Here is a 16,477-nt window from a genome sequence, read left to right on the forward strand (position 1 = left end):
TTGTAAATAAACAGCAGTTTACTTTTAAGTCTATAACCAGTCCTACCCAAGCCACTTGTTGGTTGCAATTTCCCCATCACACCTGCCCTTGCTGAATCACCTTTATCACTGCTTACCACACATCTGCTCGGTGTCAACTTCCCCATCCAGATCGCTATCTATTCTATTTCTATGCATCTACTCTTTCCAACATTCACTCTTCCTATGGCACAATTCCCTATCCACCCAAGCTCCTTGTTTCTCTGTTCCTCTTGCATTCCAGCTCTGTTCATCTCTCACACTGCTACTGTTTCCACTGCCAGTCACTTCTGTCTCTTCAGTAGCACACTTCATCTCTCACTTCTCTTACTTCTGATCTCTTGCTTGCATTACACATGGCACTTTGATCTAGCAACAATTTCTCCAGTGCACTCATTCCAAACTCGTTCAAATGCAATCTCTCACGTCTGTATAATTCCATTCTTCTCTGAAACACATGCCATACATGTACAAACTGTATTCCCTCCTCACACATCTCTGCTAGCATACCATTAATGTTTCTAGCTATGTCTCAACTCATTGTCATACCTGGGCAACACACTGACAACCTTTTCCATTATAATGCTATCTTTCACTCTTCTCAATAATATCCTGATATTCATCATTACATTCTCCTTATGTCCACTTAAATCATTTGTCCCCACAACCACCACTTGCTCTCTTGCTCATTTCCTCCTCATGTACAAAGCATGACTCCTCTAACCACGGATTTCTTCAGTCTGTTTCACGATCGTTAATTCATGGTCTAATAAAATATTGCACTTCTTACAAATCCATACTTTCATCTGCTGTTCAGTCCCTCCACAAACACATCTCTCATATTTTGCCATGCATATATATTACGCTCATGACAAACCATTTTTGAAAATGGTACGTTATTAATGGACAGAGGATATGATCTCTATCATAATGGTTACAAGACAACCAAAAGTTCTTATAAAAATTTCTACAGCTTTCCATTAATTGTTTTTGTAATAATGCATAAAGTAACTGAATTTTTTAACCATACAAAATAAAAATGAGTCTTTACATACCTGTTAGAATAGAACCAATTACTAACATTGCCACAAGACAAAGATTAGATGGTAGGTCATTATATTTTTCAAGAACAAATGCTGATCCCATTGTAAATAAAATACCAAAAACCTAAAAAAAAAAAAAAGTAATGTTCTATGAATCAATTTATCAATAACAAAAAAATAAAGTAACATCAGGTTGGATAAGAAATAAATCACTGTTAGAAATAAAGAATAATATTACAAATTATCCACTGTATGAAGTCCAAATAATCAAATTACAACAAAGTGTAAAGTGGCATGATACATGAAATACTGAATGGTTTCAAAGCAGATATTAATAACAAGAAACCTCCTTCCCACAAAGAATTATCCCATCACTCAACTGGCCTTTATATATCAATCTTACACAAGTAAGGTTGTGACAATCTATATAGAGTAGTGCTATGTGTGGGTGAATATCATCATCATCATCCTAAGATCCCGTGGAGTCAAAGACTCATCTAGGAGGTTTCTTTGTCATACACGCAGTTCGTCATACCTTGCCTTAAACACATCCAAATTTGCTGCAGACACCACACTTTCAGGCAAGGCATTTCAATCATTCACAACTCTGCATGCAAAAAACCTGCTTCTCATTCCCTTGTTCACACCCTCCTTATATAGCTTGAAGGGATAACCTCTTGTTCTCCCCATGATGTCCCATCATTTTATGAAAAACCTCTTCAACATTGATCTGATAACAACCCCGTAGCAACTTGTACATCTTTATTATATCTATTATAATTATGGCTATTTTGCCTGCTTCAGTTTTATTATATATCATTCATTTATTATATCATTCCCTCTTTCTCCTATCCATTAGACTTAGTAAATTGCATCTTTTCAACCTTTCATCATATTCAAGATTCCAGAGATCAGAAACCACCTTAGTCAATTGCTTTGGACTCTTTCCAATATCTGTTCATCCTTTTGAAATCCAGGTGACCAAATTTGTGCACGGTAGTCTATATGTGGTCTAATCAAAGCCTTATACAATGGAACATGAATCTCTTTACTTCTACAAGTCAGTGTCCTCTGCATCATTCCCAGAAGTCATCGTATTGTCACAATTTTGGCAGTGTGCCCCTAAATTTCAGATCCTTATCCACTATCACCCCAAGATCTCTTATATCCCAACCAAGAATAAATTCTTCATCCTATCTTTGTTTCCAAAATTTTAAAATCTTAAATTTTGCAACATTCAACAGGCATCCCAATCCTGTTCCCATTCACTCAATCTAATGCAAGTCTTCTTGTAAGGTCAGAAGATCTGCTGTACTCCTCATAGTTCATCCCAACTTTGTATCATCTGCAAACAACTGAATATCTTCACCATCCAAATCTTCTCCAATATCATTAACATACAGGTTAAACAGCAGTGGCCCTAAAACAGACCCTTGAGACACACCACTAGTGACTTTCCTCTTCCAGGATATTGCTCCACCATACACAACTTACTGACACCTATCAGACAGCCAATCTCCAATCCAGTGCACTAATCTAATATCCAACCCTATCCACTCTAGTTTTACTATCAACTTATCATGTGGTAATCTATCAAAAGCCTTTGCAAAATCTAAATATATTACTATGTATCCTTCTCCTTTGTCCAAGGAAGGAGTCATCTTATTGTAATAAGTAAGCAGAATTAAAACATGACCTCCCTTTAGCAAATCCATGTTGTCCATCATTCAGTTGACACAATGGTTGTCAACTGAATTCTGGATCCTGGTTCTCACCAGCCACTCCAACACTAATCACAACAACTGAGAAACAAATAGGCCTATAATTTGATGCTTGAGTTCTGTCACCTCCCTTATAAAGGAAGACAATGTTGCCTTCCTTCCAGTCCTTAGGAAGCTAACAAGTGCAAGACTCATTAAATAATTTGCCTTTTTTCCTCTGAATCACATGCTTAATCTCTTCATTCATCCATTTAATGCATACCTTATTTAACCTTCTGACCCTTGGAATACATTTAGCCAATGCTTCTACTAGATAGTTCTTGAATATCACCCAAGCAGCACTGATCTCCTTTCCACCCAACTCCTCATTCCATGCTACACCTATAAGGTGTCTCCTAAGCTTCTCATAATCACCAGCCTTGCAGTTCCACATGTACCCTTTCTTCACAGAGGTCCTCAAACCACCAATAATATGATCATTTCATGGTCACTCTCACCAACTGGAGGGCGATTTGATGCCTCACATATTGTTTAATGAAATGATCAAATCCAAGATCCTCAAATCTTCAAGTGCCCTCTGTTGCATACTGCTTGAGGTCCCTCAAAAACTCATTTTCTTTATTTTCAGTTGCTATTCTCGTGATTCCATTCTATACTAGCATAATTAAAATCGCCCTTAATGATCACCCTTTTCTTATTTGCTTGAATACTTTGATTATACATATCCTGGTCACTACTATCCACATTACCAGGTTTATAACATTCAACTAAGTATTATATTTCACACCATACTGCCTCAATATCACTGCCATTATTTCCCTCTTGCATCTTTACCTTGTATGGACATAACTTCTCCATCATCAATAGCACTCACTCTCCCTTTTTATCCTTTCTATCTTCACGAAACATCATATCCTTCCATCTATTCCTCTCAGGACGTCATCCTCAACCATGTCTCACTTATTCGAACAGTTTTTGGGTGAACAGACTCAATGCAACCATTTCATTTGCTTTTTTTTTTTTTTTTTTTTTTTTTTTTTTTTTTTTTTTTTTACACTTCTAGCATTTGTATACAAATATAACAGCTCATTCCTGGATCTATAACAAGTTTCACTGATACCACTTCTATGCAACTTCTCTACACTTAACTCCAACCATTTTTTTCTCCTTACTCATCTTAGAACCTTCTTCAAATCCAACTGTTTTATCCTTAATCCAAGATCATCCCTTCCCTTTTTATGTACAGATGCATTCAAATCCACTTGTAGCATCAACCTTTCTCACTGTGTTACCCTGTTTGTCTTGCACACTTTCTCTCATTCTCTATATACTCATGCTACTCACTTCATTCATAGGCACCACTTGAGTCTCTCCATCCTTACTCCCATATCACTTCTTATTTGCCTAGATTCATTCTCTATACTCATTTCTCTACCTTCCAGCAGCAGTCTCTCCAAATGACTCACACCAAAACCATTCAGATGTAGTCCATCAGTTTTATACAGTTAATTCAACCTTCAAATTCATTCTACACATTAAGAAACTGCACTCCTTTCTCCTCACATTTCCACTAACATCTTTCACAATCTTTGCTCTCCGCCTCATTTCACTGTCACCGGACTACCTTTCCTATCACGCTATTATCTTTTATCCTTCACAACAACAACTTCCTGATATCCAATCTTATATGTTCTTCATTCCTAGTCAAGTCATTTGTCCCTATTACCAAATCTTTTGCTCGCTTACTCCTCATATCTAATGCCTCTATCACTATTCATTTTACTTCCAGGAAATCAAACCTCATGCATCTTCCCATTTACCACACCTCTAATAATCAAATCCCCATACACCACCACTTGAGGGTATTTTGTTACCTCTTTCATACCGACATTGTTTTCTTCTTCACTCTTCCATATCTCAAATTCTCTTCATTTCACTCTATATCATCTTAACTAACTCAGCTTTCAAATCTTTTATCATTTTTTTGCTCTCATTCACTCTCAATTTTATCACCATAATATGCCTGTTCGCTGTCAATGCCATTCACCACCTTACCATTAATTGCATTATTTTTTCAGTTTCCAATACATTTATATCGCTTTTGTCATTCTTACCATCAATTATCAAGTTCAGATTGCTTGTTCACTTTTTCAAAACTTTTTTTTTTTTTTTTTTGCATATTTTTCACTGCTCTTTTATAATGCCCCTCTTTGCTATCAGATGAGCACTCATCTTTCTCGTGTCATTCTTGCTAACACTTTGTTACCAATACATTACCACTCATCAAGTCCTCATTCAGGTCATACTTCACACACACAATAACTATCAAGTGTTTAATATGAAAGTAAAATTATTGAGTCATGCAACTGGACATGCAGAACTTTTCCTAAACTCATGTATGAGGATCATTTCAAAAGTAGTAAAAGTTATTCAATGCTCTACTTGTAGATTATATTTCCTTTACTGCAATTGCTGATTATTGTAATAAAGGAAATAAATATCTCTACTAATACTTCTAGTCATTCAAAACTTCGAAGCAAAAATATAATCTGCACACCCTTAGTAACCACTCTCTTTCACAACTTCCATGGGTGACCTCTATTTTTCTCTATCATGTACCAAACAGTTTCTTTCATGTCACAGTCTTATAGAACTCCTTTAGTAACTTTCATGCAGAAAGTATCATATCCTTTCTTTTCTACCTGCCAAACTTTGTAACCTACTTGCCTTTCAATCTATGATGAAAGGGAGCATTGCATAGACCTATCATTATGTTCACTGGTCTCTGAATCTCTCATTCCACTCATCCAGCAGCATGTCTATCATAATGAGCTTTAAAATTATTTACATTCTGCACTCAGGCAATCCATTTCATTTACTCAAACTTCCCACATAAAAATCTACTCCTCACACCCTTCACATCTTTATACAACTTCCAGGGCTGACCTCTCATTCTTCCCATCTTAACATGCATTCTTTTTATAATTTCTTCTATATTAATCTGATAGAATCCCTTAACTAACTTGAAGGTCTATCATATCTCCTCTCTTCCTCCTATTCACCAATCTCAATACACATTTTCTCAAATGCTGTTCATAACCAATACTCCAGTCCTGATATCACTTTGGTTATTCATCTTTGGACCCTCTAGTGTTTCCACATCACAATGAAAACTACGTGACCAAATCTGAGATTTGGTGATGTGGTGGTGCCTTTATATAATACCTTATATAGAGGCACCACCTCCTTATCCTTATGTCAATGTACTTTTTATCAGAGCAGCAATACAATTTCAGTCTTTGCAACACGTGCGATGTGCCCTTGGAACTTCAGTCCACTATCTACCATCACTCCAAGATCTCAAATCTCATCCACTTCCAGAAATACAGCTCCACCAATACAGTACGTAGCCCAAACCTTTATAACCCTCCCTATTCACTATCATGCCATAGTCACACTATCGTTTCTCCAGGCAAACACTCCTCTCGCATTCCATTTCGTATACCATGGATTATCTAGTCTCCATACATCACACCTCTTACCACTCTTTCTTCCTTGCTCACCTGCATCCCTCACTCTTTCCTCTAACACTTTCTTTGTTTCCCCAATTACCTGTTGTCCTGTCATTCATCCCTAGTTCCAGCATTTTCCCTTATTTCTCTCAATCCTTCTCTTCTACTGGTTCTTCTATTCTCTACCCTTCCATCATTCCCATTCTGATTCATTTTGCATTTGTTGTGTCCAGTCACCTAATCTTGTCCTTCACACTTCTCAGCTTGTTCCCAATACATTCCACTTCTTTCAGCACATCTTCCCCTCCCCCCTGCAAGCTACCTACTTTTCTCAACATTCATCCTCCCAGTTAACACCATCTTCAAAAACTTGAGTTTCAAACCTACTACATTCCTTACTTTTTTTTCATTCACAATCCACTCATTATTCTCACCCTTGATCATGCTACCCATCTCTCCCAGTTGGTATTCACCCATTTCAGACATAATACTGTTAAGGTCTTATGCTAATTTCTAAATCAAAGTTCTTCCCATTTTCTAAATTTTCTGAGGCATGCACTCCTATTCTCTCCCCTGCCACATCTAACTGCCAGGATGAGTACATGCCACAAAATCCCATAGTATGCTGTGTCAAATGTAGTCTTTAAATGGGGGAGGGGGCTAGGTAAGCCATTGGCAAACTGAGCTGCAGCCATTATTTAAATACTACACAAATAATACTACAAACTATACTGAAATATTACATTTAAATAATAAATTCCCCACCTGCAAATTACCTACAGATATACATTGTATCTAGCTTACATTCCCCATTATTTAAAGTAAAAAACTAATAAATACTAACAAAAAAACTTTTTTCGTTCCTGTGCTACCTCGTAACATGTCTGATAATGATCTTTAAAGCAATCATTTTCTTACCTGTGCTGAAGCATTGAGTAAACCTGATGATGTTCCCTCTGATTCTGGATATGTTATTTCAGCAGCAAATTCAAATCCTAATGGAAGATATCCAGTCATGAAGAATCTAAAAATAAAATTTAAAAAAAAAAAAAGAGTAAAATTCATGTTAAATTAAACATTAAAGTGATTGTATTATACAGTATCTTTACTATAATGCCAACAGATAGAGCATGAGCCTGATATTAAGTTACTTCCAAATCTGTCATCCTAATCTCTTCAAATTTTCTTAGCAATGAGTGATGTAAGCAAGAGCAGAGGAAGTAAGAGGTGAAACAAGGCAAGAGATCAGGAGAGAACTGCTGAGGCTGAAATGGTTGTAAATAAGAATAGTAGCACTGTGAGTGATAATGAGAGAATGCAAGTTGGACAGGGAACTGGAGGAATGTAGGGTGGGCAGGAAGAATAAGAAGAGTGGTGATGTAGTGGTGAATGTGTGTGAGGATGATCAATATAGGAATGAGATGGCCTGGGATGTACGAGATTGTAGTTATAATTTTAAAGCTCATTATGATAGACATGCTGCTGGATGAGTGGAATGAGAGATTCAGAGACCAGTGAACATAATGATAGGTCTATGCAATGCTCCCTTTCATCATAGATTGAAAGGCAAGTAGATTACAAAGTTTGGCAGGTAGAAAAGAAAGGATATGATACTTTCTGCATGAAAGTTACTAAAGGAGTTCTATAAGACTGTGACATGAAAGAAACTGTTTGGTACATGATAGAGAAAAATAGAGGTCACCCATGGAAGTTGTGAAAGAGAGTGGTTACTAAGGGTGTGCAGATTATATTTTTGCTTCGAAGTTTTGAATGACTAGAAGTATTAGTAGAGATATTTATTTCCTTTATTACAATTGTAGTTGAATGAGAGGAGATATGCAGTAACTGATGATAAAGGCAATTGGTTAATGGTTAGGCGAGAAATCACAATCTACAAGTGGCATGGATAGGGCTGGTTATAGACCTAAAAGTGAACTGTGTTTATTTAAAAATGCCAGGAGCATCAGAAATAAGGGAGACGAAATGATTTCATCGTGTTTATTCCCCAAAAAATTGTTGGAATAAGCGAAACATGGTTGGATAAGGATAACATCCTTATCAAGACAAGAAGGAAGTTCTGTTGATGAAAGCAGATGAATTACGTCTGCAAAATAGGGACAATGGTTTTGAGTCAGTATGATGTGAGGTAGAGGTTAACAGGAAGAGATATTTAATCAGATGCTGCTGCTATAGACCAGGGAAGGGGGCTGATGAAGAAATGTATAAGCATCTTGGGTTAGTGACCAAGATGCTTATGGCAGTAGAGATCAGAATGAAGACATCATTTGGAAATAAGGAAAATAAATTTGAGTTCTTGAGAGACAACTATCATAGGCAATATGAGCCATTCACAAGCCAAATCAATTAACTCCACTTTTTGAATTTTTTTTAAATTTTAGTGTCAAAGCACTTGATCGACTCCTAACTTTTTATATTCATAATAAATTTCCCTAATAATAAGGATTAACACCACTAAATGAGAAAATTTTTGTTGGCCATCGAATAATTTATTTCAGAAGCCAATCTAATTAACTCCATACTCTAGTGTAAATCGTTGCAATAATGCAATTCCAACACAGAAGCAAGTACTTGATAACAGTAAATTGTTTAGTGCTGTTGCTGTCTCATCACAAGAAAAAAAAGTAAAATAATTAGTCAGTTACAGTCTAACTGCTGCAGAAGTAAGTATTTGTGAATTTTAGTGTCAGTTGTTTTTAGAAAAAAGAAAAATTATACTCAAAAGATATATTTCAGTGATTACACCACATTTTTTTATTATTCAGTTATATAAAACACTGAAATAATAGTTCCCAACAAGTTTCGTAAATCGTAGGATTTACATCTTCAGGGGGTAAATAGTATAACTTCAAGTTTAAACAAGAGAATTTATAAATACAAATCATAACCGTCTGGCTATTTATAAAACTCAAATAACAGAATGCAGATATATAATGTTATTGACGTTGAACAATACTGGACTATGTCACGTGTTCTTGTTCATACAGTCCGAGCTCAGATTGAGGTAGATTTTTTTATTAGAGCCGACCACACTTGGAGAATTAAACCTTGATTTTTATTGCATTGGGTTAGGTTTTTTAGCATATTAGCAGCTTCTTTAAATTTTCTTAGATAACTGTTGTTTTCTATGTAAGACATCGTCGTTTTTTTGCCAGAGTACATCGTGTCCAGTGGAAGTGGTATGGAAAGCAAGACCCGTTTTTTTGTTCTCTTTTGTATTGTACGTCTTTTTGGTGTTCAGCCATGCGTATTTCTCCAGATCTTCCTGTCTGTCCTATGTAGCAAATCCCGCAAGAGCAATGGATTTTGTAGACTCCTAGTTTTTTTAAGAGGATGATGAGGTGGTTTTGGTGGATGTAGGAATCTTGAGATTTTTTCCATAGGAAGGAAGGCTACTTTTATGTTGTGTTTGTTCATTAATTTGGCTAACTTGTCTGTAACATTTTTGATATAAGGAAGCGAGATTGCATTTTTCTAATCCTGTTTTTTTGTGTTGTTAGCTGGAGACATTTTAAGGATTCTCTTGATGGATTTTGTTTCATATCCATTCTGTTGGAGGATTTGTGTTAAGTATTTTAGTTCTTCATTACATCTTTCTTGTGTGCTGGAAATATTGTATGCTCTGTCTCGAAGAGTTTTAATTAAGCTTATTTTTTGTGAATGATGGCACAAATAGAAAAAGGAATTAGAAATCTACCGGACAACATGGCAGATCTTATCCATATAGAAAGTACAGCTTTACTATTGAAAAGCAGATTACCTCGTAGGAATCTATCTTACAATGAATACGTTTGCCTTAGAAAGTTAAAGGATGACAAAAATATTGTCATAATAAAAGCAGATAAAGGCAACGCAACTGTCGTTTTAAATGCTACAGAATATGATAACAAAATGAAAAGTCTCCTGGAAGATACCAACACCTAGAAACCCATAGACAGAGACCCGACTTGGCCTACACACAAAAAAAAACAAATGATCTAATAAAAAAAGTGCCTCTCTGGATGGAAGAACTTAAAAAGTACTTACAATCAAAACATCCTTTGATACCAAGAATATATGGTGTTCCAAAGATCCATAAGACAGATATACCTCTTCTTCCTAACATGGAATTTAGGCCATGTGGCCTGTTCCGGTCTCATGCCATCTCTTTCTTGGTCTTCCAATTCTTCTTTTTCCACTTATTTTGTATCTGTATAATATTTTTGGTAGTCTGCTGTTGTCCATTCGATTTAAATGTTCTAGCCATTTTTGTTTATACTGTCTTATGTAGTAATTAATTGGTTTTATTTTCAGGGATTGTAAGATTTCATTTGTTTTGTGGTCCCACTTGGTATATCCCGCTGTTTTTCTGAGGAACTTCATTTCTGCTGTTTGAATTCGTTTTTCATCTTTCCTTTTCATGGTCCACGTTTCACTTCCGTATAGTAGAGTTGGTTTTGACAAGATATTATATAGTCTGATTCTAGTGTGTTTTTGTACCAGGGATGGCTTAAATATATTATTTATTATGCCATTTACTTTGACAAAGTTTGATATTTTAGTGTCTATGTCTTTTTCTTCTTCGTATGATAGATCACATCCCAAGTATCTGAAAGTGTTTACTTGTTCTAGTATTTTATTATCTATCACTATTTTACTTCTTATTGGGTTTTCTCCTTTGAATGCCATTATTTTTGTTTTTCTTTGGATATTGTCATATTATATTGCTTTGAGATATCATTTAATGATCTTTGTAAGTCATCTTCTGATGTAGCTAATACTATTTGATCATCTGCAAATAGTAGTGTATCTATCTTCATTTGCAGGGTCATTTGTATACCAAATGGGTTATGCTGTTTCCAGATTGTTAATATTTCATTTATATATATATATATATATATATATATATATATATATATATATTGAAAAGCAGAGGTGAGAGGGTACATCCTTGCCGTACTCCTCTTGATATATCTCTCCATTCTGAGGTGTGTTCTAATTTAACTGCTATTTTATTTCCTGTATATATTTCTTGAATAGATTGTAAAAGTTGGTTTGGTATGTTTAAATTGGGTAATATTTTAAACAATTTTTGTCTACTAATTTTGTCAAAGGCTTTTTCATAATCAATAAAGGCCACTTGTTTCTTTTTGAAATTCTCTTCTCTTTTCTATTAATAATTTTAAAGTAAAAATTGGATCTATGCAGGATCAGCCTTTTCGGAAACCGTTTTGTTCTTCTAGTAATTTGTTTTCTACAATGCTGCTTAGTTTCTCTTTTAATATTCCTGCATATATTTTATATCCTGTATTCAGCAGGCCCCTATAATTATTGCAATCGTCTTTACTTCCTTTTTTATAGATTGGGATAACCAGTGCTTTTTTCCAAGAGTTAGGGGTTTTTCCGGACATCCAAACCATATTAAAAAATTTCATAAATCTTTCATTAAATTTTTCGCCTGCATTTTTGTATAGTTCTATATTTATATTGTCTTCTCCTGGCATTTTCCTATTTTTCATCTTCTTTATTATATTTTTCAGTTCTAACATTGTGATATTTTCTATTAGGTCATTCTTTGTCTTATAAAATTTTAATTCATTGTTCTCATCTGTCCAGAGATTTTGGAAATAGGTCACCCATTTTTCTAAATCTATTGTTTGTAATTTTATCTTTTCTTTTATTTCTTTATTCATGTATTTTATTACTTTACAGGTTTTGGGTTGTGGCTTAAATCCTTTTCTAGTTCTGTTACAAAATTGTTCCATCTTTCTCTATGTTTTTTCCTTACTTCTCATTTTGCAATTCACTATTTCTTTTATATTCTATTTCTGCTTCTATTGTTTTTGAATTTAGCCATTTCTGGTAACTGTCCTTTTTGGTTTTTATTATATTTTCTATTTCTTTGTTCCAGTCTCGCAGTCCTCTTTTTCTAATCCATTTGTGCTTTATTCCTAAGGTTTCTGTTGCTGCTTTTGTGAGAATTTGTTTCAAATTTTCCCATTCATCTTCTATGTCACTTGATTCATGTGTGGTTTCTGTTTTTAAGTTTATGCATTTTTGATATTGTAGTCTAACTTGAAGATCCTGTAATGAAGAAATTTTGTAGCTTGGCTGGTAAGAATTTTCAATTCTGTGTTTTTAGCCACTTTGGTTTAAAACGAATTTTTGCTGATACCATATAATGATCAGAGTTTAATTCAAAGCCTCGATATGCTCTTACGTCTAAAATTAACTCCGCTAATTTAAAATTTGTGATAACGTAGTCAATTACTGATTTGTATCCTCTGGCTGACCAAGTATATTTATGTATTTCCTTGTGTTTAATACATTGAATTCATTATTCTCATATTATTATAAATGACAAAATCGCGCAATCTGCGACCATTTTGATTACATGTATCTTCGCCAAATTTACCTATGTTTGTTTTGTATTTTTTGTTTCCTATTCTGGCATTTAAATCTCCTGCTAGCAGTAAATAGTCAGTTTTGTTTGTTTTATCTATGGCATTCTGTAATTCTTTCTAAAATATATTACTGTCTTCTTCTTTTCCCTCTTCTGGTGCATATGCACCAATTATTGTTATGTGGCCTCTTAATGTCTTGAGTCTAATTTCTATTAGTCTTTCATTCAAATAGTTGTAATGCACAATATTGTTCTTTAGGGATTTGTGTACCATAATCATTATACCTGCTTTTGCTCTTTCTTCTTTTTTTACCCCACTGTAGATTTGTATATAGTTGTTTGTTTCTTTTTTCTTTGTTTCTGTTACTATACATATCTTTATGTTAGCTTGGTTTAGTTGTTTATCAAGTTCTTCTTTGTGTGCAATGCTTCTCACATTCCATGTTGCAATCTTCATTATGTGTTCCTTTTTCCAATTTCGTGTACCGTTTCCTGGATTGTGGTCTTTTTCCTGACAGTCCGTGCGACTTTTCTTTGCATGAAACTTGAAAGTATTTTGAATTTCCCCAGGGCAGGTTACTAACCTGGCGCTGGGTAAGTCCAGTGGTAGGGCTGCTACCTAACGCCTCTGGACAGGCAGGCAGATCTAACAGCATTTACTCTGTTAGGGTGTTAAGGTTTACAAACATCCCGAGACAAGAAATTTTGAATCTCCTAGAAGACCTCTTCCCTCCGGACATCTTGAATCTTTTTAAACATTGTATAAACAATACTTTTTTCACCTATAAAGATAAAATCTGGGAACAAAAAGCAGGACTGCCCATGGGTTCATCATTATCACCGGTATTAGCAAATCTATTTATGGAAAAATTTGAAAACAGTGCTCTTAAGAATTACCATAAAAAACCAAAAAAGCTATGTGGACGATATTTTCATCATATTCAGTGGAACAACAGATGAACTTATCAATTTCAAAGATTATCTCAACAATTTGCACAACACGATAAAATTCACTTTAGAACAAGAAAAAAAAATAAAAAAACTTCCTTTTCTGGATATTCTATGAGAAGTTAATGAAGAAAGTAAACTCTTCTTCTCAGTATATAGGAAGCCAACAAACACTGGAAGATTTCTAAATGCAACCTCACACCACCATCCTTCACAAAAAATAAGTTTAATTAAAACTCTTCGAGACGGAGCATACAATATTTCCAGCACACAAGAAAGATGTAATGAAGAACTAAAATACTTAACAAATCCTCCAACAGAATGGATATGAAACAAAAACCATCAAGAGAATCCTTAAAATGCCTCCAGCTAACAACACAAAAAAACAGTATTACAAAAACGCAATCTCATTTCCTTATATCAAAAATGTTACAGACAAGTTAGCCAAATTAATGAACAAACACAACATAAAAAGTAGCCTTCCTTCCTATGGAAAAAATCTCATGATTCCTACATCCACCAAAACCACCTCATCATCCTCTTAAAAAACCAGGAGTCTACAAAATCCATTGCTCTTGCGGGATTTGCTACATAAGACAGACAGGAAGATCTGGAGAAATACGCATGGCTGAACACCAAAAAGACGTACAATACAAAAGAGAACAAAAAATGGGTCTTGCTTTCCATACCATTTCCACTGGACACGATGTACTCTGGCAAAAAACGACGATGTCTTACATAGAAAACAACAGTTATATAAGAAAATTTAAAGAAGCTGCTAATATGCTAAAAAACCCAACCCAATGCAATAAAAGTCAAGGTGTGTTAGGTGTGTGGTCAGCTCTAATAAAAAATCTACCTCAATCTGAGCTCTGACTTTATGAACGAGAACAAGTGACATAGTCCAGTATTGTTCAACGTCAATAACGTTATATATCTGCATTCTGTTATTTGAGTTTTATGAATAGCCAGATGGTTATGATTTGTATTTATTAATTCTCTTGTTTAAACTTTAAGTTATACTATTTATCCCCTGAAGATGTAAATCCTACGATTTACGAAACTTGTTGGGAACTATTATTTCAGTGTTTTATATAACTGAATAATAAAAAAATGTGGTGTAATCACCGAAATATATCTTTTGAACCAATTAGCCACAGAAGTCTACGCCTGCAAAAATTATACTGTTATATCAAGATGGATGAGAATTATTTAGTTTGGAAAATGATGAATCTGATGGCTCTTCAATAAGATTAATTAGCAGAAATGCCTAATAATAATTATTTGGTTTGGAAAATGATGAATCTAATAGTTCTTCAATACGATTTATTAGCAGAAAGCTCTGCTCAAGAAAGCGGTTATGTATTTCTTCGGATTTGTCATCTGATTGTAGCAGTGAAAACATCACAATAAATAATTCAATTGGGCAGAAAAAAGTTGTAATCCTGATAAATGGGCTTGAAACGTAACGTCCAAAAGCATAGAAGAATAAAAAGGTTTGGAATGCAGAAATAGAAGGGGAAATTTTAATACCTGCAAAAACATTTGTAGATGTAATATGTCGATGTCATCAGAAGTGCAATAAAAAAAATTACTTCGGATAAAAGAGAAGCTGCCATGGATGCATTTTATAATTTAGACAGTCAACTTTAGTAAAATATTTTTTTAAGAGGTTGTATTAAAGTTAACGAAATAAAAAGGTGCCTGAAGAATAACAGTAAAATGCCAAGATCACGTTCTTTCATATATTATTTTCGAAATAGCCGAAAAAAGGATATTTATGTTTGCAAAAAATATTTTAGGGATGAAGCCTATTGGCTCTTTATTTTAAATAAATATTTTAAGGATACTTATCAGATAAGTGACGGATGAATATACGACTGTTGTTGTAAAGAAATTCATTCCTCCTTTTAAACATGATTATTATAACAACTTAAGAACAAATCGACATGACAGGACCTCAAATACAGCTGACAAATCAATTTAAACAAACTAATAATAATTGTAACAGAACAGTTATTATTCATTTTTGCAAAAGATAATGAAGCTTTTCTGTAATAAAACAATAATTTGAAGACTGAATTTGATGTTATTACTTTTTTTCACTTGCCAAATCGATTAACTCCCTTAGTCACGCAAAAATGATAATAATAATAACGATTACTCCAAGGATATTCTATCTTATACATTTTAAATGTCGTTAGATAAAAGCTATATCTGCAATAATACATTCTATGTTTATTTGAATTTATATTTTAAAAGTAATTTTAAAAAACAATGTATATTATTTTATCACTTTTCTCCACTTATTGTTTTATGGAGTTAATCGATTTGGCAAATGAGCAGCTCATATGTAAAAGAGGGCACACGAGGATAACGATTACTCCAAGGATATTCTATCTTATACATTTTAAATGTCGTTAGATAAAAGCTATATCTGCAATAATACATTCTATGTTTATTTGAATTTATATTTTAAAAGTAATTTTAAAAAACAATGTATATTATTTTATCACTTTTCTCCACTTATTGTTTTATGGAGTTAATCGATTTGGCAAATGAGCAGCTCATATGTAAAAGAGGGCACACGAGGATCAAGAGTTTTAGATCTGGTCATTTCAGAGGATATGATTGTGAGTGTGGTTTTGCACATTCTTCCAGTTGGAGAGAGAGTGATCATCTGGGTTGTGGCTAGCTGTATGAAGACTTCTGTGAGGAATTACATTACAAGGCAGGTGATTATGAAAAGCTCAGAAGACAGCATGGTCTATAGCATGGAATGAGATATTAAGTGGGAGGGAGAAATGCTGCATGGGACTTAACAAAAAATATTTA

At 34.3% G+C, this 16,477-nt stretch overlaps 1 protein-coding gene across 4 annotated transcripts in view; it reads right to left on the reverse strand.

The window, feature by feature from the left end:
• LOC150109696 (choline/ethanolamine transporter flvcr2a-like) overlaps positions 1-16,477 on the reverse strand; it is a 167,682-nt gene that overhangs the window by 10,659 nt on the left and 140,546 nt on the right. For all 4 annotated transcript variants that reach the window (XM_090414050.1, XM_090414068.1, XM_090414058.1 and 1 more), the window contains exons 9-10: positions 7,213-7,318; positions 1,074-1,185 (exon numbers count right to left, since the gene is read on the reverse strand). In XM_090414050.1, the coding sequence (XP_090270176.1) occupies positions 1,074-1,185; positions 7,213-7,318 (218 nt within the window). The remainder of the gene's footprint in view (positions 1-1,073; positions 1,186-7,212; positions 7,319-16,477) is intronic.

The sequence above is a fragment of the Typopeltis vanoorti genome, chromosome 2 (genome assembly GCF_054136105.1).
Source record: "Typopeltis vanoorti isolate ZY-2024b chromosome 2, IOZ_Tvanoo_1.0, whole genome shotgun sequence".
Classification (NCBI taxonomy): Eukaryota; Metazoa; Arthropoda; class Arachnida; order Uropygi; family Thelyphonidae; genus Typopeltis; species Typopeltis vanoorti.